The following is a 26,502-nucleotide window of genomic DNA, read 5'->3' on the forward strand; positions in this document are numbered from 1 at the left end:
AATGTTTCATGTAGTTATGGACTCACAGGGACCACGTAAACAGAAATTATGTCACCTAGGTGCACAATGATTAAAAGTATGATTATAGCAACTTCTCAATCTTTTTCCAAGTATCAGAATGCCTGCAAAATACCAACACTACCTTAATGGTAGGACATATCTTGAAACATCAGATCCCTCTTTTACAATGAGCCTCTTAATCTGCTGAAGTCTATAAGTGTCCAGTTCACTACCATCTGGTACCATAACTTGTGAAGATTGGAAATAGGTATATTGCTAGCCAAATCTTTTAAATCTGAAACTCCTCCAACATTACCATTTAAATCATCAATGACTACTTGTATTATTATTGTGCTTCATCTCAAATATTCTCTCAATTTCAACAATCTACATATGTATGGTCAATACATAATGAGTCTAATGTTGCAGTTGCATTTCTAACAATCCACTTCAGACTAGGCGACTCCAAATTATTTTCACTAATCTCTCTGTAGCATTAAAATTCTTTCTCCTCTTTAAGTTTATAAACATTTTCTTCACCAGAAATGTAATATTTACATACAAAAGTGTGTTATTTATATACAGCAATGGAATTTCATATCACAAAATTTTACAGTTTATATTCAATTCATATTTACAACTTGACTATAAATTCTTTCACAAAAAATTAATTTTTAACATAAAATTACCATATTTTGTATTATTTTTAGCATGTTACTTGTACTGTCACATATAAGGTAAACCACAAATGAGTGCCACAGAATTTCTTCAAGGGATCCCTGGTAAAATCTATAGAAACATTAATAGAATTTTAATGTTTTACAGAGTAATTACATTCTGACCGATTTTAGTAGTATACACATACATACATCCATCACTGACACTTTATGCAGCAAATTTTATGCCCTAAACCAAAAAGATGTCACAATAACATGCTATCTAGTTTTCTCTTATTAAAAAAATGGTGTAAAACTAAAAAATTCAACATTTTCAATCTCATTTAGATGTTTAGACTTTTTTACAACCCATTTTATTCACAGTGCTCGCACCAATTTACACAGTGTTCATAAAATGTTTTTGGTGTATATAAAACACAAAACCAAAGTATCACTGATCCATTCCAGCTTCTTTAGTAATTCACAATTTGGTATTCTTAAACACAGAATAAAACCAAGTGGATTATTACTAATCAATTGTATACACATGCAAAACACATTAATCAACTGAAAACTGAAATATGCGCCTCATCTGTTGCAGTATTGAAAGATTCAGTTATGAATAGCACAGTAATAAATTACAAATGAAGTAAGACCCAAAAAGCTTCCAACTACTGGCTCAACCTCTTTATAGGTGCATTGCGTATCAGAAATACAATAGAATCCTCCTTTTATTCTACAGCACATCACTTAAAAGCAACAAAAATATGAAAAAAGTGGAACAGTACCATTTTTGAGGTTGAATGAATTCCTTTAACTTACAAGTATGTAAGAATACATATAAGAAAAATTTTATCACTTTCTAACAAACTGCACATAATTTTACAGTAAGCATGTAGTTCTTCACAAAATGTTCAAGCTGCTGTATATTTTTTCCTTTTCACAGACAGCTATGGATGTACCGAAAACGCTAAGGAGAAGTAGAAATGTCCATATCATCTGCATCACTTTGTCCCGCCTCCTGCATCTCCCTTTGCTGTACCTTCCCATTTGGAGTTCTACTATCCTTTCCATCCGATAGTCCATCAGCCTGAGAGGAGTTTCCATCACCCACATTTTCTGAAACACCTTTGTTAGCAACTTTTTCTCCCGTGTTGCTCTGTTCAACAGCTTTTGTATTACTCTTGTCACTTTTATCCCCTTTATCCTGTTCATTTGTATCAAAACCTTCTTCCTCCTCATCATAGTTCCGTGGAACTTTTGAATCACTTTCTTTCTCCGAGTGTTCTTTCTTATCTTTCTTCTTCTTGTCCCTATCGCTTTCTCTGTCTTTATCTTTGTCTTTGTCTTTGTCTTTCCTGTCATCACTGCTCTTTTCTTTCTCTCTCTTTTTGTCAGAATCTCTTCTGGATCTTGAGCGACTTCGGGACCGCTTACGTGATGGTGAATGTTTGCTGTGACTTCTGCGAGGTGACCGACTTTTTCTGCGGGACCGAGATGAACTTCTACGTCGAGATGGGCTTTTTCTTCGAGAAGGAGATCGGCTTTTCTTCCTTGGCGAACGGCTTTTTCTCCGTGGAGATCGATGTCGTGACTTTGAACGTGATGATGATCTTCCTCTTGATGATTTTGATTTCTCACGAGAACTCTTTTCTTTACTTTTCTCCTTACTTCTACTTTTAGACTTATCTTTATCTTTGTCTTTTTCTTTGTCCCTGTCCCTGTCCCTGTCCTTGTCTTTGTCTTTGTCTTTTTCCTTATCCTTATCCTTATCTTGATCTTTATCTTTGTCATGATCTTTTGTGTCAGAGTTCTGTATAGCAGTTTGATCAGAGGTTTCCTTTTCTGCATTGCTTGAGCTGTCTGCTTTGGTCTCACTGTCAGCCTCTTTATCCTTCTTTGAGCTCTCTTTTTTGGAGTCTTTCTTATCTTCTTTCTTGTCCTTTGATTTATCATGACTTTTTGAAGATTTTGACTTTGACCTCCTTGATCTGGAACGTGAGCGTCTTCTGCTTCTAGAACGACTTCTAGAGCGGCTTCTGCGCCTTCTTCCTGGACTACGGGATTTCCTTTTCCTTGACCTCGAGCGTGAATGTTTCGATGATCTAGAGCGTGAACGCCTAGATCTTGATCTGCCCCTATTGCGGGATCGTCTTCTTGATCTTGAACGTGATCTTCTACTACGGGATCTTGATCTCCTCCTTCCGCGGGAAAGTGACCTGGATCGTCGCCCTCTAGATCCACTGCGACTTCGTTTTTTTTCCTTTGCTAGTAGACCAATGACAGGGTCAATGGCAGCTGAAATTAAATTCTGGGCTTCTTTTACTCTAGTCATTGCTTCCTCAATTTCTTTCTGTGCAGCCTCATTACTTTTAGCTTGTGGTTTCACAATAGCTTGTGTCGAGTGATAAACTTTTATCGGCCTTCCATTTACATCTTTCCCACTAAGTTTCAGTGCTGGAATTATGGTAGCCTGATCTGTGAATTCAATAAGCAAATATCGCTCCATATCCCCTTCTCTGTTACCAAATCTCATATATTTCACTTCGCCAGCAGTGGAAAAAAACTCCATCAGATCTTGCGCACCTAAAGACTGTTCAATATTTGTTACAATTAATGTTCTCCGTATCTCCTCTATTTTCCTCGAGTCTAATGTTGCCGGAAGAGGAGGATATGGTGGTAGACCATTGGCAATCAGTTTTGGATCATGCGTGGTAATAACTTGGTTTGGTGGTACACCCTCCAGCTGATTTGTTACATTTGGTGGAAGTTTTGGTTCTGCTGTTGGAAAAAGACTGGTTCCTTGATTTGTTAGCTCCAGTGCCTTCTGTTCATCTGGAATTTCATTCTGGAATGGAATAACTATAAGTGCACGGTCTATAAACACTGTGTTTGTCATATGCTGTGCAACTTGAACACAAACTGGATCATGGAATTTCACATAGCAAATGCGAGACTGTACAGGAACAGCAACATCACGAATTGTAGGATATAGGCGAATATCTTCTATCTTTCCTAAATATCCAAATAATGTTTGCATTTGATCTCTTGTTGCCTGTGGCGCAATATTTGTTATTTGAACAACTTTGGTGTTTCCTGCCGTCATCTTCATGTGTGCAACAGTCCTGCAAAAAAAAAGATACAGTATTAATAATAAATAATTAACAACTAAACATTATTGATCACATAAAACTACAAACTTAGGTGTCACTAGCTGAGCTAGTGCGTGAATACTCTTAAAGTGAACAAAGATAATAGAATTGGTTTATAACACACATAATTTTCACTTTCAAGAAAAATACAAAAACTCTGGAAATGAAAACATCAAAAGTTGATGCTGATCTACAAAACCCATCAAAAGTTAACAGACGTATTTACAAAAATTATCTGTAAAATTATTGCACCTACACATGATACTATTTATATCACACAGCAAGGACAGATTTCTCCTCTGAGAGTAACTTAATGATGAATATTCAAATTTCCCACACAAAACTCATGCATGACGTTACCTTTGAACACACTAGAATAGAAACATGAGATATCTGAATATGGACAGTATTTATTCCTACAAGACACATTCTTGTGATAAAAAATCAAATCGTACAGGATTTCTTTGTGACATGACTCATTCTACTGACTTTTTGAAATAACTGTGCCAAGGAAATACAATTTTTTATGTATTTAAAATCACAATGACTGACTAGACAGATGACCATTAGCCTTAAAGATGAATTTATTGAGTGATGGCCAGAAATACAAGAAAGAAGTGATTATTGTCAAATGCAGGTTTGCTCTTCAGAGTGGAAAAAATAATATGCACAAACATGAGGGTAGGTGGAAGGGCAGATAAAGAGGGAAGAAGAGGAGGAGAAGAGAGGAGAGAGAGGGAGAGAGAAGGGATTGAGATGGGGAGGAAGTGGGCAGCGGGAGGAGAGAAGCAGCTCATCTATTAGCACTACTTCTTTGTTACTGTCCACCTTCCATCACTATATATAAACCTGGGCAAGTGTCTATGGCTGTTGCCGGCTCCTCACTTCCCAGCTTCCAACTCCTCTTACCTTGCAAATCCTCTCTTTGTAGCCCTCCTGTGGCCAGGTTCATGACCACCTTCATAGCAACTTCTATATGCGCATTTGCATTTCCTCCTGTCTGGTGGTGGGAGAAGGGACTTTTCTATATTCCTTATGGTCAATCTATTTTCATTCATCCTACATACTATTATACCCTCAACTTTTACCACTGCTTTTCCTTCAGAAGTGTCCAGCTACAAGTAACTTTTTATGTGGCCTCTCACTTAGCTACCAGTTCTCTGCTTCATAAATGTTTTTCTGTAGTAAATGTCTTGTAGAGAACATGTTTCATGTTCCTTATAACATCTGTGTTCCAAATACAGATTTCAGTTGACACTGTCATATTTACTGTGAACAGTCCTGTTGTTTACATCATCCATATTTTTACTGTTTTATAGTAAGCTGACTTTCAAATAATGTCTAGGTCTTGTATCTAGCGGACTCAATGTATCACTATTCTATTTTGTTCATATCGATTATTATATCCTGTTTACCATACTCTTCTGTTGATTTATCAAATGTTCAACTCACATCTTCTATATTTCCAGCTCCAATCACATGGTCATCAGCAAAAAGAAGAGAATATAAGGTGCAATCATCCACTGGTATTTTCTACTCCAGTTCTAAATGAAGGAAGTCTGTGCCACTGGACAGCCTTCTCACAATACATTTTGATACCTTCAATTCTGAAGAAATCTTCAACATTTAAAATCTGCTCTCAAATTTTCCTTGAAATGTTTCATACCTATGTCACTGAGCAGTCACACTGTTTTGCGTGATTTCCTTCTCCTGTACTCAGTAGTGCCATCTTTCACGACACATTTTCAAGTAGCTCCTTGAGATAGCAAAAAACATCCCTGCAAGCTGTTGCCTGCAAAGCTTACTTTGCAGTATGATCGCAACAACTGGGTCAGGTTATACTATTCACTCCACTGTCTCCCCCGCACAGTTACCATGGTAAGGAAGAGCTGTCTTGATTTTTTACTCCTAAATTTTATCCATGACAATATCCAGTTTACAATGGAAGTGGGAAAGGTAGGTGCTTCATTTTTAGATGTCTTATTCAGTCAGAAAGTGGATGGATAATTACAGCTAAAAACGTTTTTCTTATGTGTAAATAAATTTAAGCCCCAAAAACTAAAATAATTTATGTAAACCTACATAAGAAACACTGTTTTTATGTATTAATTCCGTGTATTGTCTTTAAGTTGTCTTATAATGTAAAATTGGAATTAATTTTTCTTAAATGTGGGAGAGCATACAGGTATTAAAAACTAGCAAAAGAGAGAAATTTTATTTTTTATTGGCAAATAATACATCAGACACAGCACAAGCGGAGTCAACAAACAAATTTTATAAAATCAGCCGCACTGGAAAGGAGCATAGCGAAGTCTCTTGAATATTTATCCATGCAAGGGGCATCTAGAACAGGAAGAGACTAAGGAAAAACGACAGTAAATCTGTCTTTAGTTGTCCACTTGTATACGAATATGAGCAGCGTCTGGCTCTCTCTCTCTCCTAAGGCCCGTTTTCTACTGATGTTTCCACTTTTGTACTTTAAAGACATTCTCAGGGAGTGTAAAGTATTCATCTACAGAAAAGAATTGTCAATATATGAATAACTGTTATTGTTTATCAATTTTTCTATAATGTTAACCTTTCCTGCCAACCTTTCTATGTATCAGCTAGGAGAACTGCAAGACTGCAGACATATCGCTCGGTGGCCGCTGCCGAACATCATTGATGTTTGAATTTGTAACAGCCACTTGTGTCCCTGAGATATGTTACGCCGATCTGTAAATGAAGTTTTTGGGCAGCACATGTGCGTAATATTAATGAACGGCATACGCCCAACAAACGATGCGCGCAGTTAGTCCACTCCAGCAGTATCAAAGCAGGTTTGACAAAATCTTGAATTATTAATTCTCTCTCTCTCTCTCTCTCTCTCTCTCTCTCTCTCTGAAGTAAATTTATTTGTGCCGTGTGATAATTTCAATCTATCATCTTTTTTTTATATACTTGACTGCTGCTTTTAATCAACGGCACTCCAGTTAATTTCCTCTTACCAAAATTTATTTTTCAATCAGCACTAAAGAGCGCCACACGAAACAAGAGAGAAAACTTTTCTTTTTTGAAAATAATAATTCAAGCTTCTGTATGCCATAAGCCCACACATGCAGACCTATACTTGCAGGCCTCTAGTTGTCACCACCCTTCAAAAACTGTGATCATTCTTCATATGCTTGTGCACCAGACACATGCTGTGTGCAATAGAGAGAGCCTTGTAAAGAGGCTAGAACATTCTTCACAAGTGATTAGGACAGCTCTAAAGAGGAGTAAATGTGACTGTCAACACGATGAAGAATATATGGAGCTATTGAAGTTCAGGATGTTCCTTCCAAATGAGAAACATTTCACAAAAATTATGCAGAATTCTAAAGAAACATTTCATTATCTTCCAGCCACCTAGAAAAGCCTCTCTCCCTCTTCTCAGCTCGGTAAAGCATCATCTACGTTTGTGGGAGTCAGAAGTCCACAGAAGATTATATCAATGTGGCAAAGCCTACGTTGGTCAGACTAAAAGTAGGTGAGAGGAACATGATCGCCACACCCACCTTTCACAGTCCAATAAGTCAGTCATTGCTGAGCACTGTATCTCCACAGGACATTCTATAGATTACAAGGTATTTTCAGAAAATAAGTGTACTAGATTCTTTTTCTTTTTTTTAAAAAAAAGTGTATTTGGAAAAACTTACAGGATATTGTTGACTATTTTTCCACATGATCATGATCCCATTCAATGCATGTGGTGAGCCATGGCACAAACTTCTTTAAGCTTTCAAAAAAAAGCTCCCAACAGCTCCTTCCCCTACTTCAGAATCTCTTTCTGCACCTGCTCATCAGTTGAAAATTTAATTCCACTCACATATGCCTTCAGGAATGTGAAAAGATGATAATCTGAAGGTATCAAGTCAGAAAAATACAGAGGGATCTACATCTACATCCATGCTCCGCAAGCCACCTGACAGTGTGTGGCGGAGGGTACCTTGAGTACCTCTATCGGTTCTCCCTCGTATTGTTCGTGGAAAGAAGGATTGTCGGTATGCTTTTGTGTGGGCTCTAATCTCTCTGATTGTATCCTCATGGTCTCTTCGCGAGATATACGTAGGAGGGAGCAATATACTGCTTGACTCTTCGGTGAAGGTATGTTCTCGAAACTTCAACAAAAGCCCGTACCAAGCTCTGAGCGTCTCTCCTGCAGAGTCCTCCACTGGAGTTTATCTATCATCTCCGTAACGTTTTTGCGATTACTAAATGATCCTGTAAAGAAGCACGCTGCTCTCCGTTGGATCTTCTCTATCTCTTCTATCAACCCTATCTGGTATGGATACCACACTGCTGAGCACTATTCAAGAAGTGGGCGAACAAGCGTACAAAACAAGCATTGTTCAAAACATCCCAACCAAATGAGCCCAAGAGCACCTCGGCATTTCAGGCTGTGCGAGGACAGGCATTGTCGTGCAACAAGCACACTCGTCTCGTCAGTATTCCTCTCCTTTTGTTTTGAATGCTCCTTTTGAATTTTTCTTAGGGCCTCTCAATATCGTTGTGTGTTGACCGTCTCCCCCTGAGGCAGAAATTCAATCAAAATTCTACTTTTTTGGTCCCCAAACACTGAACCTATGACTTTTTTGCCCAAAATTGTGGTTTTGAATTTTTTGCCGTATGAGGAATTCATATGACATCACAGTGACAACTGTCTTTCTGTCTACGACATGTAACGAGCCCCTCATGTTTCATCTCCAGTCACAACAGAGTTCAGGTAATCCTCACTCTCCATTTCAAGCTGCTCAAGAAACACATGGACATTACTGACCCAATTTTTCTTGTGCTGCTCGGTCAACTGTTTTTGGACGCATCTAGCACACAGTTTCTGGTATCCCAGCATTTCTGTGAGTGCGTCTTATACGAGAGTTCTAGATAGATGTGGAAACAACACTGAAATTTCATCAAATCCCAATCAGTGGTCTCCATCAACAGTTTCTTCAATTTTTTGCGTGAATTTATAAGTCAAAGTGGTAGATCTTCCACTCCTCTGTTTGTAATGAACATTTGTTCTGCTTCCACCACATTCCCTACACCACTTAAATGCACTTGTTCTGTTCATAACACCTTTGCTGTAAACCATTTTGATTTGCGAAAAAATTTCACTAGGTGTTATTCCGTCGTTGAGCAGGAAACTAAGCACAGTACGCGGCTCGCACTTGGCAGAATTTCTTACTTATATCTTTCGTGCAACTAGACACTGCAATGCGAGTTTACATACTGTTGTGTCCCTGCAATGTTTTATCTGGCCAGGGGATTCCTCTCTACTACTCAGTGTTGCCAACCCTCAAAAAATTTAAAAAATCTACAGCCCATTGTGGCCACAATACACTTACTTTCTGAATATGCATCGTATTTTGTTACGAAATGCTTGGCCATGATGAAATCCTTCTGGGATTCAATTATTAAGGAATCTACAAAATTGCATTTGGCAGAAGATCTCATTAATTGCGATGGTGGCTTTAAACCAGGTAACGCTTGGGGACCTTGTGATTTTCCCAGTTCTTCACAAATATAGAAAATTTTATGCCTAATGACACATCCAACAATAATTTTGTTATGTTGAGCACTGAATTTTAACTCCAGAGGTCCATAATTCAACAAAGGGCGTGCTTGTAACATCACAGGTGCACATGCAACAGTGTGTCTCAGATGGAGCAACATTCAATAGTGTGCTAATTCAACAGAGGGCAATAATGCAGTGAAAACCTATGCACATCCACCACAACACCAATTTGCTATATAAAGCCAAGTTGCGCACCTGCAATATCCAAAGTACAAAAGATGGCCGAATGGTTGTCAATCAAAATATTAAGGCAAGATGTCATCTGGCTGCAAGCCCGAAACATCATGGAATATTAATGCTGTTCCATGCTAATTAAAATACTACATGTGGTTCTTCCCCAAAGTAAGACATATCACAAACGTACTACCAACCTCCAAATGTTTCTATAGATCAAATTTCTGATCCAATTTTAAGGAACAACGACAAACTTTATTGAATTCGGTGACAACCAGCTGTAATGTTGCAACGGCCAGGTTAATGCTCTTTTCCACATTTCGAAAGAATGGTTATGTCCTCAGAGCAAGTTCAACTAGCACCATCTCAACACAATGGAACACTAAAGTACAAGAAAACAGGGTTTTGGCTGACAGTAGCAGTAACTAACCCAGTTTTTCAGATGGACAGAGGGAAGGACAGGTAAACATACATGGCCTCATATTTGGGACTGTGGAGTTCACTATGTCTGGCCATCCTTGCTTAGGTTTTATTGAGTCACTTCAGGCAAATGCTGGCATTGTTCCTTCAAGGTCTTGGTTGACCACTTGTCCTATCTTCATAAATCATACTTACATATTCTGTGTATAACCGCATTTTGAGCTATTTGTTTTCATTGTATTACCACTAGATGACTCTTAGATGACTAACAATAAACGTAAATTGTACAAGCAAAATGGTTTTTCACTGTGGTAGTTGCAATACAACCATTATTTTTAAAACAGTACAGTGCTTAATGGTCAGAATGGATAAGCTGAATGTTTTGCCTCTGCCTCACCACAGTTTTGAAATGCCATTAAGTTCAACCTTTTCTCAAAACCATTGCAACTGATAGTCTTCCAATGGTACTTCAAATAATCTTCCTTACTTTCAAGAAAATGACTGTTCCATTTATAGAATTCAGAACCTCTTACTGTGTTCTTTAACCTCTTATGTTTTTGACACAATATTACATTGAGTCAGTTCACACCCATTTCTATTTTGAAGGATATTACATTCAGGTTCGTAGTAAGGCACATGGTCAGGAGGCTGTGGGGGAAGGGTCAAGAGGGAACAGGAAGCAGAACAGAGGAGGATCAGAGAATGGTGAAAGACAGGTGGATGCACTGGCGGGGAGTGATGCGTAATGAGAGTGAGGGGAGAAGTCTTCTGTAGCTGGTTCTCAGGGGTGGCGGGATGACTGGTGGTGTGTGGGGATATGAGATAAGAAATCTGTTTGCAGACTAGGTTTTGGGGGATAGTGCCTGTCTGTGAAGGCCTTTGTGAGAGCTTCATCATACCGGGCAAGGAAACGGAAGCCACTACAGATGTGCCATCCCCGGTTGGCTATGCTGTATGGGAGGGATATTTTGGTGTGGAAGGGATGGCAAATGTAGAAAGCAGATACTTTTGGTGGTTGGTGGGTTTAATGTGGACAAAGGTGTGGATGAAACTCTCAGAGAGGAGGAGGTCAGTATCCAGGAAGGTAGCACACTGGGTTAAGGAGGACCAGGTGAAGTGGATGGGAGAAGTTTCAAGGTTGTGAAGGAATGAGAACAGGATGTCTTGGCCCTGAGCCCAGAATATGAAGATATCGTCAATGAACATGAACCAGACCAGACCAGTAGTTTGGGTTGGCTATAATGCACAGCATTGTATAGTAGTGAAACATGGACTGTAGGAAAACTGGAACAGAAAGGAATCAAAGAATTTGAGATGTGGTGCTACAGACGAATGTTAAAAACTGGGTGGGCCGATAAGGTAAAGAACGATGAAGTTTGCTGTAAAATCGAAGAGTAAAAGAATATATGGAAAACACAAGAAAAAGGGAAAGGATGACAGCATATGTGTTAAGACATCAGGGAGTAACTTCCATGGTAACAGAAGGAGCTGTAGAGGGTAAAAACTGTAGAGGAAGACCGAGAGTGGAATACATCCAGCAAATAATTTGAGGACATAGGTGGAGAGGTTGACACAGGAGAGGAATTTGTGATGGGCCACACCAAACCAATCAGAGGACTGATAGGGTGGGGTGTGGCACAGGGGTGGTGGTGGGAGGGAGGGTCCCTCTAGGTAGCGCATAAGCAGGTTGGCAAAGGAACGAGGTAGTGGGTTTGGAGTCTAAAGGACATTGGGAGAGGGAGCACTGAATAGCAGCAAGCAAGGGCATGAGGGATACTGGTGTGTGGGGAAGTGGTGTTAAAAGTGATGAGTTGGGATTCAGGAGGTAAAGGGGCAGGGATGACGGAGAGTCGGTGAAGGACGTGGTTGGTATCCCTGATGAGGGAGGCTAGATTTCAGGCAATTGGTTGGACGTGTTGGTCAATGAGGACCGAAATTCTTTCAGTGGAAGCACGTCAAACAGCTACAATGGGGTACTCAGGGCTGTTGGGTTTGTGGATTTTGGAGAGCATGCAGAAAGTACGGGTGCAGGGTGTCAAAGGGGTGAGGAGGGAAACAGATTCAGGGAGATGTTCTGGGAGGGCGTAAGGCTTTAAGCAGGCACTGGAGGTTTTGTTTGATTTCTGGTAGGGGTCACTCTGACAGAGTTTAGGTGTACAGAAGTCTGACTATTGGCAGATGTCTTGTGCCAGGTAGTCACCACAATTCACACAGTTGTGGAACCTTTGTCTGCAGGTAGGACGAATAGTCAAGATCTGTTTTGAGGTTGTCCTTTCTTCTGCTGAGAGGTTGGCGGCCTTTAGGAATGTACCTGGGGAAGGATGGTACTGCTGAGTTGCGAGGTAAGGAGTTCCTGTAAAGTGATCGGAAAGTGGTAAGGTGGGAGGAGAGTAGGATCACAGTTGGTTGGTGGTATGAATTGGGAGACGCAGTATTCAATGTTGGGATAGCATTGGTTTTTGTTGGAGGGATTGGTGGCAAATAAATGGTTCCACTGCAAGGATTGGAAGGAGAAGAGCAGGTATCTGACAAGTCTAACATACTAAATTTGGGTGTAGTGGTGAAGGTGAGGCCTTTTCGGGCCTGAGGATTTTGGTGGAAAGGTTATCAGAAGTTTTCTGGGATTGTTTCGTCTCTGGATTTAGTGGAGGGTTGACAGGGAGTTTTGGGGATCTGTCAATTTTGAATATATACACACACACTATATATAGACACACACACACACACACACACACACACACACACACAGAAAATTTTAACTTTCTGACCAAGTCTTAGTAATTATGATGTTCTGAAACATCTTTTGAATGAATTGCAAAATTTCAAGCCTGCACATCAAATATAAATTCAGTTATCCTATGCCACTTTCCTCCATCTTGTTCATGAACTCCCCCCCCCCCCCCCCCAAAAAAAAAAAAAATTGTGTCTAATTGAAACAGTTATGGGATTAATTCCATGCCAACATCTTACACTAAGAACCCGAATGAACAACAATACTCGACATACCACTTCAACTAATTTGATTCACTTGTTGCGGACATGAGGATATTCATCGCACAAGGAGTAACACAGCAGAGACCTTTAGTCACTAATATTTGTTTTTATTGTTATTACAAGAGGCCTTGCTGAACCTAAGTGTCTGGTGCCACCTTCTCATTCAGCATGGATTCAGACCTTTCGCTGGTTACATTTATTTTAATTAAAAAGACATATATTAACTGTAAGAGTATATAATAACATGAAATAATTTAACTGTTTTAATGAGAAGTTACGTATGTGTTTAACTCTTATTCTACTATATCTGTGAATTCTTATGAGTGGAGATATTGTAAAGTGCAGATGACAATATTAAATCTTACCAACATACTGTTAAAAGTTATGTTCCTCTCAACTTCTTCAGTAAGTTCCTCACATTTTCTCAATATACTCCTTTATTTTTTTTCTTTTTTTCTGACTCAATATTGTTAAAATTATATTGAAAGTAATATTGTTAACCAAGTGCATATTTCTGTGAACTCATTTTATCCAGAAGCAAGAGAACTCATGCGTTAATCTACTTACTAGCCCATGGAGCTACAGGACCTGAAATGCATCCAGTAATATAGTAAAGCACAATGATCTCCGACAAGGCACTGGTTATTGTATGTTCCTAGTCTTTAACTGTAACAGCATCATTCACCTATCTATGCATGGGAAGAAAAGACCACAGAACAGACATCTCACAGGTGTGATGAATCTAGGCATGTTTTGAATTCTGGCTCTAAATCCAGTCAATTGGCAGCAGAGCAACTTGTCACTTCTCATGAAAACGCACTCCAGCGGCCTTTTTTCCATAACCTACACCATCCATTCCCATAACCTACACCATCCAATAAACAAATTTACGTGGGAAAGTTGTCACTGAAGTAGACTGTGAATTTGGATTGGGGTGCATGTGACCAAGTCCTCAGGTTTGATACAAAATGTGTTGTTTCAATGCGGAAGAATGCCATAAAATATAAACTGTTAAGTCAGATACTTGCCCTTGTAACACTAACCAAAACGGCCTTGCTGTGCTCGTACTGCGAACGGCTGAAAGCAGGGGAAACTACTGCCGTAATTTTTCCCAAGGGCATGTAGCTTTACTGTATGGTTAAATGATGATGGTGACCTCTTGGGTAAAATATTCCAGAGGTAAAATAGTACCCGCATTTGGATCTCCGGGCAGGGACTACTCAAGAGGACGTTGTTATCAGGAGAAATAAAACTGGCATTATTCAGATCAGAGCATTGAATGTCAGATCCCTTAATTGGGCAGGTAGGTTAGAAAATTTAAAAAGGGAAATGGATGGGTTAAATTTAGATATAGTGGGGATTAGTGAAGTTCGGTGGCAGGAGGAACAAGACTTCTGGTCAGGTGACTACAAGGTTATAAATACAAAATCAAATAGAGGTAATGCAGGAGTAGGTTTAATAATGAATAGGAAAATAGGAATGCGGGTAAGCTACAACAAACAGCATAGTGAACGCATTATTGTGGCCAAGATATTTATGAAGCCCACGCCTACCACAGTAGTACAAGTTTATATGCCAACTAGCTCCACAGATGATGAAGAGATTGATGAAATGTATGATGAGATAAAAGAAATTATTCAGATAGTGAAGGGAGATGAAAATTTAATAGTCATGGGTGACTGGAACTCGATAGCAGGAAAAGGAAGAGAAGGAAACGTAGTAGGTGAATATGGAATGGGAGTAAGGAATGAAAGAGGAAGCCGCCTGGTAGAATTTTGCACAGGGCATAACTTAGTCATAGCTAACACTTGGTTCAAGAATCATAAAAGAAGGTAGTATACATGGAAGAAGCCTGGAGATAGTGGAAGATCTCAGATAGATTATATAATGGTGAGACAGAGATTCAGGAACCAGGTTTTAAACTGTAAGACATTTCCAGGGGCAGATGTGGACTCTGACCACAATCTATTGGTTATGAACTGTAGATTAAAACTGAACAACAGGCAAAAAGGTGGCAATTTGAGGAGATGGGACCTGGATAAACTGAAAGAACCAGAGGTTGCAGAGAGCTTCAGGGAGAGTATTAGGGAATGATTGACAAGAATGGTGGAAAGAAATAAAATAGAGGAAGAATGGGTAGCTTTATGAAACGAAATAGTGAAGGTAGCAGAGGATCAAGTAGGTAAAAAGATGAGGGCTAATAGAAATCCTTGGGTAACAGAAGAGTTAATGCATTTAATTGATGAAAGGAGAAAATATAAAAATGCAGTAAATGAAGCAGGCAAAAAGGAATACAAATGTCTCAAAAATGAAATCGACAGGAAGTGCAAAAGTGGCTAAGCACAGATGGCTAGAGGACAAATGTAAGGATGTAGAGACATACATCACTAGGGGTAAGATAGATACTGCCTACAGGAAAATATAGGAGACCTTTGGAGAAAAGAGAACCACTTGCATGAATATCAAGAGCTCAGATGGAAATTCAGTTCTAAGCAAAAAAGGGAAAGCAGAAAGGTGGAAGCTGTATATAGAGGGTCTATACAAGGGTGATGTTCTTGAGGGCAATATTACAGAAATGGAAGAGAATGTAGATGAAGATGAAATAGGAGATATGATACTGCGTGAAGAGTTTGACAGAGCACTGAAAGAGCTACGGCAAAACAAGGCCCCAGCAGTAGACAACACTCCATTAGAACTACTGACAGCCTTGGGAGAGCCAGTCCTAGCAAAACCCTACCATTTACTGGATTGGATTGGATTGTTCTGGGGGAAGAGACCAAACAGTGAGGTCACCGGTCTCATCGGATTAGGGAAAGACTGGGAAGGAAGTCGGCCGTGCCCTTTAAAAGGAGCCATCCTGGCATTTGCCTGGAGTGATTTAGGGAAATCACGGAAAACCTAAATCAGGATGGCCGGACGCGGGATTGAACCGTCGTCCTCCCGAATGCGAGGCCAGTGTGCTAACCACTGCGCCACCTCGCTCAGTACCATTTAGTGAGCAAGATGTATGAGACAGGCGAAGTATCCCCAGACTTCAAGAAGAATATAATAATTCCAATCCCAAAGAAAGCAGGTGTTGACAGATGTGAAAATTACCGAACTATCAGTTCAACAAACCACGGCTGCGAAATACTAACACGAATTCTTTACAGACGAACGGAAAAACTGGTAGAAGCCGACCTCGGGGAAGATCAGTTTGGATTCCATAAAAATGTTGGAACATGTGAGGTAAAACTGACCCTACGACTTATCTTAGAAAATAGATTAAGAAAAGGCAAACCTACGTTTTTAGCATTTATAGACTTAGAGAAAGCTTTTGACAATGTTGACTGGAATACCCTCTTTCAAATTCTGAAGGTGGCAGGGGTAAAATACAGGGAGCAAAAGGCTATTTACTATTTGTACAGAAACCAGATGGCACTTATAAGAGTCGAGGGGCATGAAAGGGAAGCAGCAGTTGGGAAGGGAGTGAGACAGGGTTGTAGCCAGTCCCCGATGTTATTCAATCTGTATATTGAGCAAGCAGTAAAGGAAACAAAAGAAAAATTCAGAGTAGCAATTAAAATCCATGGAGAAGAAATAAAAACTTTTAGGTTTGCCGATGACATTGTAACTCTGTCAGAGACAGCAAAGGACCAGGAACAGTAGCTGAATGGAATGGACAGTGTCTTGAAAGGAGGATATAAGATGAACACCAACAAAAGCAAAACTAGGATAATGGAGAGTAGTCGAATTAAATCGAGTGATGCTGCGAGAATTAGATTAGGAAATGAGATGCTTAAAGTAGTAAATGAGTTTTGTTATTTGGGGAGCAAAATAACTGATGATGGTCGAAGTAGAGATGATATAAAATGTAGACTGGCAATGGCAAAGAAATTGTTTCTGAAGAAGAGAAATTTGTTGACATCGAGTATAGATTTTAGTGTCAGGAAGTCATTTCTGAAAGTATTTGTATGGAGTATAGCCATGTATGGAAGTGAAACATGGACGATAAATAGTTTAGACAAGAAGAGAACATAAGCTTTAGAAATGTGGTGCTACAGAAGAATGCTGAAGATTAGATTGGTTGATCACATAACTCATGAGGAGGTATTGAATAGAATTGGAGAGAAGAGAATTTTGTGGCACAAATTGACTAGAAGAAGGGATCGGTTGGCAGGACATATTCTGAGGCATCAAGGGATCACCAATTTAGTATTGGAGGGCAGCTTGGAGGGTAAAAATCGTAGAGGGAGACCAAGAGATGAATACACTAAACAGATTCAGAAGTATGTAGGTTGCAGTAGGTACTGGAAGATGAAGAAGCTTGCACAGGGTAGAGTAGCATGGAGAGCTGCATCAAACAAGTCTCTGGACTGAAGACCACAACAACAACATAAGTCAGATAACTGGGATCACTGAACTCTTACAAAAAATTGATGAACCAACAGAGGCACATAGTAAAATTTGCACTTTAATGATTGAGGGAGGAGCTCTGACATACTGAAATCTAAAAATTCAGCAACATAACCCTGCTAGTTAGTAAATAAGAAGCAACACAATAAAACAGGATTTATTGAAATCAGCATGCCACAGAAACTGGTAAGTAGTCAGATATCTCACTGAAAAGGCAGGAGGAAGACTGACATCAATAGAGCGAGGGTTAGGAATGGTAGAGGAAGAAATTCAGTTGTTTCCTATTAAAAAGAACCATCTCAGCATTTGCCCTAAACAATTTAGGGAAACCACAAAAAATCTAAATCTAGATGGCTGAATGGGAACTTGAACCTTAGTTCTCCCAAATGAGAGGTCAGTGTATTAATGTGCTACCTGTCAGTGTCTACAAATCATTCAGTTAATTCATCCTAGACAGCTCAACAGTGTTGCTCTACCTTTACATACAGAGTAGAGCACCCAGGGTGTTTTAGGCTCTTTGGCAAGTCTGCACAGCCCTAGGAGACAGGAGAACAGATGAAGAATTCTAGCTGCCAATCACATCTTTGCTACAGCACCTTCAGCTCTGTAGCATGCATTCTAATTAAATAAGGTAGTCGTACAATGAAGACATGATGTGGAAAAAATAGAGTAATTAAGGGAACACTCATCACAGTCCCATCAGTGTACATCACTTGAGCACACTAACATTTATTTTAAATGTCATCAAGGTATGGCTCATCATTTGATTTACACTTCGCAATTTTCTGGGACTGGTTGATTTTGAAAAGAAACTTGGGCCTCATTTATATCGAAGTTGTGTTAACCTTATGGTTAACACATTCACATCTACCAATCTAAATGCCTCAATTCTGCTTCACCCAGTCTTCTAATGACCACAATGCTCATGGTAAATTATCAACAAAGAGCTCCACGTGCAAGAGAAATGGTAGGGCTTACTGCAATTTCTGCTACAAAATGTACCTGCTATATGGCTAGCAGTAACTACCTAACTTCTGTGCAGTTACTAGGTAAGTCATGATAAGACCTCCTACACCAGACCTGTCACAGTTATTTCCTGTCAACAAAGGCAGGGCAACATGTGAAAGCAACTAATTCAGCTCCAACCGCTGCACGACATTCTTTGTGGGCTTGACCATTAATAAACTACCTGTCCCCACAAACAGCTACTGCCAAATTAGGGCCAAGAGACAACTGGATCACTCAATTGCCAGAAACACTGCACGACACAGTGTTCGTGAGGTCCGTGGGGGCTTCATAGTCTATGCCATTTGGACCTATCGCACCAATACCAGTTTTTTTCCTCCTCCTCTTTCTTCTTCTAAATAGCGCAGGTCTCCTTCCTTCCACAGCCCTCTGGCTTCAATCTTCACTAGTACCTGCCCTCTTCCCTTTGATGTTCCCACTCCATCTCACGTATTCCTTCTACCCCCAGCTCACCTAAGCAGTCCTCTGCCTTTCCCTGTCCATCTCTCTCCTCTCCCACCCTAGCACTGCTCTTCCAATGCTCCACCTAGCAGTCTACCATCCTGTACCTACATGCTCCTACAGACAACAAAACTTCTTCCCCACCCTTGTCCGGCTATTCACCCCGTATCTACACTCACCTCTCGCATATCCCACTGCCCACCTCAGCTGAGATAACTCTCCTCATCTCAGTGGGGCCACACACACAAAGAACAGAGAAGACAGTGACCCAGAGAGAGAGAGAGAGAGAGAGAGAGAGAGAGAGAGAGAGAGAGAGAGAGAGAGGAGGAAGGGGGGGGGGGGGGGAGTTAAATGTGCTTGTCTGCTGTTCAAAGCCTCCTCTACATATTTCTGTAACGATGTGTTACTATATTACATTATAGGTGAAAAAAATTATTTCTTTTATACTTTGGGTAACTTGATGTGAAGATGCACACCAAAGTATATGCCTACGGAACTAGAAGTGAATGAGGAAGAAATTGCAAAATCTTGAAAGCCGTATAAAATGGCATATCTCTTAGAACAGCTGCAGTTCTATATAGAATTATTATTCCTAGTTATTTGGCATATATGGAAACAGCAATACAATGGGTCAATGGAAGCATCCAATTCCACCCATCTGCTTTGACCCGTGACGTAATGGTAGCGTTGTATGTGACATTACTATGGCATCTACATCTACATCCAGACTCCGCAAGCCACCTGATGGTGTGTGGCGGGCTAGCACAATGTGCTGTTGCATTTGATGGTGCCCTCTGGTGGTGGATGTCGACTGTTAAGTTTAGTATGTGGTACTGGATTCATTTAAGTTTTGGTTGTCATCATGCTAACATGGTTTTGAGTTTAGGATATTAGAGCAGTACTGTATGTTATGGAAGTGTTTTCAGTGAGTTACTAAAATTTTTCTTTTCTTTTTATGTGTTTGGAATTTTTGTCAGGTCTGATTAGTTTGGTGTTTGTTGTGCGGAAAGAATTTTCTTTTTAGTTAGGTATGTATATGACATTGAACTTCACGTGTGGGTGGAAGGGGGAGGGGGGGGGGGGGCAACCCATGTGGTATTGCCAGAGGCTTTTGTTGGTAATGAATTTGTTCTGGTTTTATTCTACAGTAATTGTGATATTTTGTCTATTTTACATGTATGGTAGATCGGGTGTTTTATATTCATGTACTGTATTTGGGCTTTCGAGTGTTGGGGTTTTAGTTCCATTTTTCAGAGTATTGGGGGTTTGTTTTTTGGTACTAATAGCTTCAGTTGAGCTATATAGGTGAAGAGAAATGTCCGATTCTACTTTTCACACTTACAGATGTTGGTTTTTTGGTATTGATAGTTGCAGTTGAGCTATAGAGGTCAAGAGAAACAACCAATTCAACTATTCACACTTATGGGTGTTGGGTCTTTGGTATTGATGGTTGTGGGTGCGCTACATAAGTCTAGTGAAATGCCCCATTCCTGTGGTTTTGATGGCAGAACTCTTTAATTTAAATTTATTCGGATATTATTTGTTTTAGGGTGGTGCAGTGTTTCTTTACTGATGTATTTTTAGCTTTTCCTCACTCAAAACCCCCAATTTTCTGCAGGTGTCCCACTAGTTTCATTTTATTTTTGGAGTGATATTTGTTGGCATGTGTATGTAGTGACATCATTGTCACCACATTGTATTCGCTGGAACCAGCTGTTTCCACCATATTCATATGTCATGGGTCAAGGCAGATGGGTGGAATCCGACACTTCTGTAATGCTCAACACATTTAATACAAACATGAAAGATGGTAGACAAACACCAACACCACAAAACTGTTGTCATTCTAAGCACAAAAGCCAACAAGATTTCAGCAGATAAAGAGGAAGATAAGCCTTACAACTACATAATTAAAAGTTAAAAATGTGAACCATGGTTTAACTTACAAATGGACATGACAGTCTGCATACGAATATGTGAAGAGGCTGGGCTTACGTGGGCAAAGTAGTTGGGATGTATTTAAAAAAGCTGGAACTGAAGTGTTTCACTAGCCATTGTCAACAGCTCAATTTACAAAAACCTCAAAACACTAGCTTACAAAACGGAACACTTCTAATATGGCAAACACACCATTTTTCTATACTATTGTGAATGACCTATTTGTTCAGATGATTTCACATGAGACTGAGTATACAATCTGGATGCTGTAGTTGGTTCGTGTCACACTGAAGTGTGCTTCTGATGTTGGGTCACAGGCAAGTTAACAAAAAGACTGCTAAACAATTAAGCTTTCAGCCAAAAGGCATTCTTCTGAATTATACAACATACACACACACATATTCATGCAAATGCACCTCACACACTCATGACCACTGTCTCCAGCTGCCAAGGCCATGTATGTTGTCTAATTCAAAAGGCCTTTTTTTATGCCTGTCAGTGACTCAACATCTCCACTACATTGGTAAGAAGCAATAAATCCTTTTCATAATAGTGTCATCATTCCATCCTGGGTTTTCCACTGTTTGGAGTATAGATGAACCAAGCACAAATCAATAAAATGCAACTTTTTAATGTCTCCTTCTAGACCTACAACAGAAAAAGCAAAGAACTGCACAGAGAGCAACAGGGAAAGACACCTATAAAGATGTCTAGTCCTTTCCAAAGGCAGCAATCAGACATAAAGCTGATGGAAGGAGAAAAGAGAAGAATTGACAATATCAAGTCAGATTGAAAAACTGGACAAGAAAAAGAGTGGAAAGTGGGGTCAACTAAGACTACTAATAGTACAGGTCTGCTTTGTCTCTTGACGTAATGAGGTTGTGTCATGCAATGTGATATGTAAACTTACAGAAAGAGAACAGAATGCAATTTTTTCTGTTTTCATTTACTGGAATGAAGGTTGTGATGACAAACTGATCCATAGCACAGCCAAGGTCTATGTTAGGTTAAAGGTGACAATTGGCTTCAGAGTTGGCAAAGCAATATCAAAGGCTAATATTAATCTGAACCATGAGATTTAATAATATGAAATCTGAAGCATAGACAAATTAAATGCAAGGCTGTAAGAAAAGCTATAGTGGATGAATTTTCTGATAGTGAAGAGGATAAAGCTCTTTTATAAGACAAATCTGATTGGATATCTTGAACAACTACTGCTGATTAGTCCCAAAATAACAGTCCAGAAGAATAAAGACTTAAAAATTGATGCTCTGACGAACGCAAATAGGTTAAATGATGTGCAGTTTGGAAAAAACAATGAAGTTCTATTTGTTGTGCAAACAGAAAAAAAAATAGAAAGCAAAATAAATGCAACCAACTCTATACCTTTTTCCCATTTTGCAACAGTAACATTAGTGGATTTGTATCAACCCACATTTACAAATATTACAGCTACAGTAACAGTAGGCCTTTTTTAAATAAAATTAAAAAAAAGTAAAAAATTATTACTTGATGGAATGTGCCCCCCCACCCTTTCCATTATAGCACACAATGGTAGATGATAAACAGCCCAAAACTGCTGCTGACACAAACCTTTGCTGGTGATTGGACAACTAAGATCAAAAATAAATACACAGGGCTGGGTAGAGACAATTCTCACTACAGTCATGAATGGAATATACATAATGGAAAACAGTAACAGAACTTTGGGCAAAACTACTAATGGTTCAAATGGCTCTGAGCACTATGCGACTTAACATCTATGGTCATCAGTCCCCTAGAACTTTAGAGCTACTTAAACCTAACTAACCTAAGGACATCACACAGTCATCACGAAGCAGAGAAAATCCCTGACGCCGCCGGGAATCGAACCCGGGAACGGGAAGCGAGAACGCTACCGCACGACCACAAGCTGCGGAAGGCAAAACTACTCTCTTTACTACATGGTCACTAGAGACAGAATATCAACTGAGCAAGTAATTAGTTCCATATTTCACGAGTTGTTGTTTGTTGTACAAATATGATGCAGTTTTCAAACTACCACCCCCCTTCCCCGGCAAGGTTCCCATTTACTGAAAGGTGTGAAACTAACATCTGACAACCAAAAAAACACCTACTATCAATTTCTGTAAACACAATGGTCATAGTTAAATTATCATATATTTACAAAATACGAGAACAACGCAACAAATATCAAACGAGTTGTATATGTTTTAAGAACAGTTAAGTTCATGAATAAGATTTTTTATTCCTGTTGCTACAGAGAACGTAAACAAAGTCTTTTGCATGTTATTTTAGCTTATGCTGAAAGAAGCTTATCAGTTGAAAATAATAATGAGCGAAGTTCGTAGTTCGCAAAAATTTTCGAGTAAAGCTTTTTAGAGAAGTAGGACTAGTTTTAACACCAATAGACGCAACACACTGCAAGAGCCACCCACTCGTCAAATGAACATATTAGCTGTCCTAGTAGATTTCTAACAAACGTTACGGCGACAGTATGTGGCATACACACACACAATTTTTCCCTGTTCGAAAGTTAAAGCATATTTAGTGCATAACGCTAACAAAAATAAGTCTATTCAGCGACGTACAACATAATCACTACGTAGCAGATAATAATTGGCAATTCATACCTGCGTTGAAATGTAATATACACTATTAAATAATTTCTTCACTATTTATTGAGTTTGATTAATATCTATAACAACCGGGCAACGCGACCCACCACAAAACACCCCTCGCTTCATCGAAACAATCCAAAGATGGGTAGTAAAGAGATTGCATTGCTCACGCCCCATATATTACAGGAGTCTGTGCATTGCTTAACCACGAGAAATATACACAGATTGCAGCAGTAACGTCTATTTGGATCGCTGGATTGCAGCAACCCGACGCAATTCTTATATAACGATAACTAGTTTGCCCATCGGAGATTGCAGCGAAATATTTCACAACGAGATTAGCAAAATACTTTGTTCATCATACACTTTTTGTGTGAAATCGGTCACGTTCATGAGAGTCTGCTAAATTTTTTTCAGGGCAAGAAGACTCCAATACTGTCATTTCTAATATAAATGAGTTGGTAAGTTCGAGACGTGTCATGCCACAAGAACAAAATTTTACAAGTGACACAAGGAACTTATTAAGCCCGGTCCACACGCAACGATCTGTCTGCGCAGACATCGGCGCAGATGTCTGTACATGCAAAAGATCGCTGCAAATGTGGTGTGTTCACACGACACAAACCCCAATCTACTACTCGCCCGCCATCTGTCGGTTTAGAAAAGAAATATCAGTGGCAAGCGACTACGCTCCCCGAAAACGTCAAAATTTAATTCAGTTATTTTGAAAAATAGAAATGGAGGAAGTTCTGTTGTGGTCTGTGTTCGCAACTTGTGTTGCAAAAAACATTCAGACCAACCGCAGGAAACAGAGAAAGCGGTCAAAATGGTGCAGACAGTGGCTGCTAAAGCGAAAGCAGTTTTGTCACGTAAATTTACTGCGAGAGTTGCAGGGCGAACCTGTTTTGTTTTACATAACCTCGTGTTCCATTTCCTCGCACATTGGCACTCCAATTTCATCTTCAATTGTACTCCTGCTTGGTCTTGGCGTTTCTTGATCACGAAGAAAGCCAAGTAGATCAAAATACCATAACGTTGGCTGGTATACTTGATCTACTTCTACACCAGATCTTCTAGATTTCTGAACTTTGGATAACTCTTTTCGGTAAACAGTTCGCTGACAGACTAATTTACTTGACTTGCCTTCATCAACTCATCCTTCAGGAAAGCGTAAATAGCTTCACATGTGTTGGGTATTATTTCACTCAATGCTTGTTTCGATATTGCAGATAAAAATTCAAAATCATTGTAGCTCCTTCCTGTTGCTAGAAATCTTAATGTTACTGCCAGGCGTTCATGAGGAGAAATTTCCCTTCTCATACAAGTATTTTTCTCATAATATGAGGGGTTACATGCTTTAAGAAATAATTATAAGTTTCGACATCCATACGCAAATAATTTCAACAGTTCGCAACGAAATTATTTTTTTTATTACCGTTTCTCTCTTTGCCGAGGCGCCAACTGCCCGCAATTTTTCAGTTAGAGCATTGTATGCTGCTGTCTTTTTGTCTCGGTCACTATATTCTTTACTTTTAATCTTCCACAAACATGGGTGGTTTCTGTATATTTCAATGAATTCACTTACAAACTCTCGAGAACACTGACGAGTATCAGCCATTTTAATGCCCTGTGCACACAAATACAAACACTAGACTGAGCAAACAGCTGTTTCGCGCCAGATTTGCGACGATCTCCTGTCCACACGCTCCAACTTGTCTGCGCAGATGTGGTTTGAACCGACAGATTTGAGAGGTTTCGCTCAAACCTCCAACTCCAACTTCCAGGTTTGCACACACCTCAGGTTGGTGCAAATCTGCTGTTCACACGCAACGATCTGTCTGCGCAGATGTGATGTGCGCAGACATTTGCGCAGACAGATCGTTGCGTGTGGACGGGCCTTTATAACTTACCGAGACAATTGACGGTTATCCATTGGGTATGAGGATTGTGTAATGAATAAAATCTCTGTAGGCCTACTCCATATTCTAGGATCGGCGGAGGAGAGGTACAAGTTTCCCATCTCGGTCTCCCATACTCTTGCAAACGCCAATGGGAATATCCCGAGCAATTTGACTAATCTGAAAGATAACGTGTATTGAAACGTTGTTTAGAATCGTAATGTTTCACAATCGTTAAGGACAAGGAGCAGTAGCAACAACCACACACGATATATTTTAGGTTTCTGAGATCATTGTGGTCAAAATATTATGGAAGCATTAGTAACAACTGCGAACAATGATGTCAAATAAAACGCAAACCACTAATAGGAGAAGCGCTGGCAAATTATTGTGCGCTAATTCAATCATTTGCTATGTTTTGTAGATTACATTGTGAAGGAGAATCTTCAGAGATGTAAAACACTTCACGATACGCTTTAAGAAAGAAAAAATGAAGAAGAAACGGGCAAATGCTTTGTGAAATCATTTATCCAAAAGTCGGAAAAAATAGATAAGAGAAACACTTGACACTTCTTTGAATGAAGCCGAAAATCAAGTATAGCTAATGTTGTGATTGAGAATGCACAGTTCCTTTTCTGACATTTAAGGGATTCTCAACAGAAAAAAATTTTGAGGGTGAAAAGTTGTTGGATGTACATTTGCTTTTACGACATTTAAGGGATTCTCCACTTTAAAAAAAACTGTGGCTTAAAAGTTGTTGGAACTTCCTTACACCTTCGGTCATGAATGATAGAAATGTGTCAAGGCCACAGAAAGGCAGACCTCACACCCTAAACAATCCACCAGAAAAATGTCCTCTACCACTCTTTAAAATTCTAGGATTCTAGGGCCCATTGTATAACTACCTAATTAACTGGAGATCAAATTTCACATTAGATCAGAAACTGAGCTACGTTCAGGACTCATCTCTACTCTATAACGCTGAATTTGGAACCACCGAAGCAGGTTCACATTTGATCTATAGTAGCATGTAACTTGCTTGGAGTATGGCTGAAATCAGCTGTCGACACGATTATTGCGCTTCAACAACAGATATTTATCGTACATCATACACACACAGTATTTATTATCGATGGGGTCACCCTATAGCTGTGGAACGCAAGGAAACAGAAAAAGGAGCGAACCTCAAACTTT

General features: G+C 39.5%; 1 protein-coding gene across 1 annotated transcript; it reads right to left on the reverse strand.

The window, feature by feature from the left end:
* Positions 1–593: 593 nt before the first annotated feature.
* On the reverse strand, positions 594–23,551 carry LOC126413114 (splicing regulatory glutamine/lysine-rich protein 1). Its single transcript, XM_050083009.1, has 2 exons — positions 23,423–23,551; positions 594–3,781 (listed from the first exon to the last, which is right to left on the reverse strand). Exon 2 carries the CDS (start codon positions 3,766–3,768, stop codon positions 1,627–1,629), a length of 2,142 nt encoding a protein of 713 aa, XP_049938966.1. The 5' UTR covers positions 3,769–3,781; positions 23,423–23,551; the 3' UTR covers positions 594–1,626.
* Between the last annotated feature and the right edge of the window lie 2,951 nt (positions 23,552–26,502).

Source organism: Schistocerca serialis, chromosome 1 (genome assembly GCF_023864345.2).
Source record: "Schistocerca serialis cubense isolate TAMUIC-IGC-003099 chromosome 1, iqSchSeri2.2, whole genome shotgun sequence".
NCBI lineage: Eukaryota > Metazoa > Arthropoda > Insecta > Orthoptera > Acrididae > Schistocerca > Schistocerca serialis.

What these genes read in the sequence shown, in the direction of transcription:
- LOC126413114 (XM_050083009.1), bottom strand. Translation starts at nt 3,768, where the DNA reads ATGAAGATGACGGCAGGAAACACCAAAGTTGTTCAAATAACAAATATT.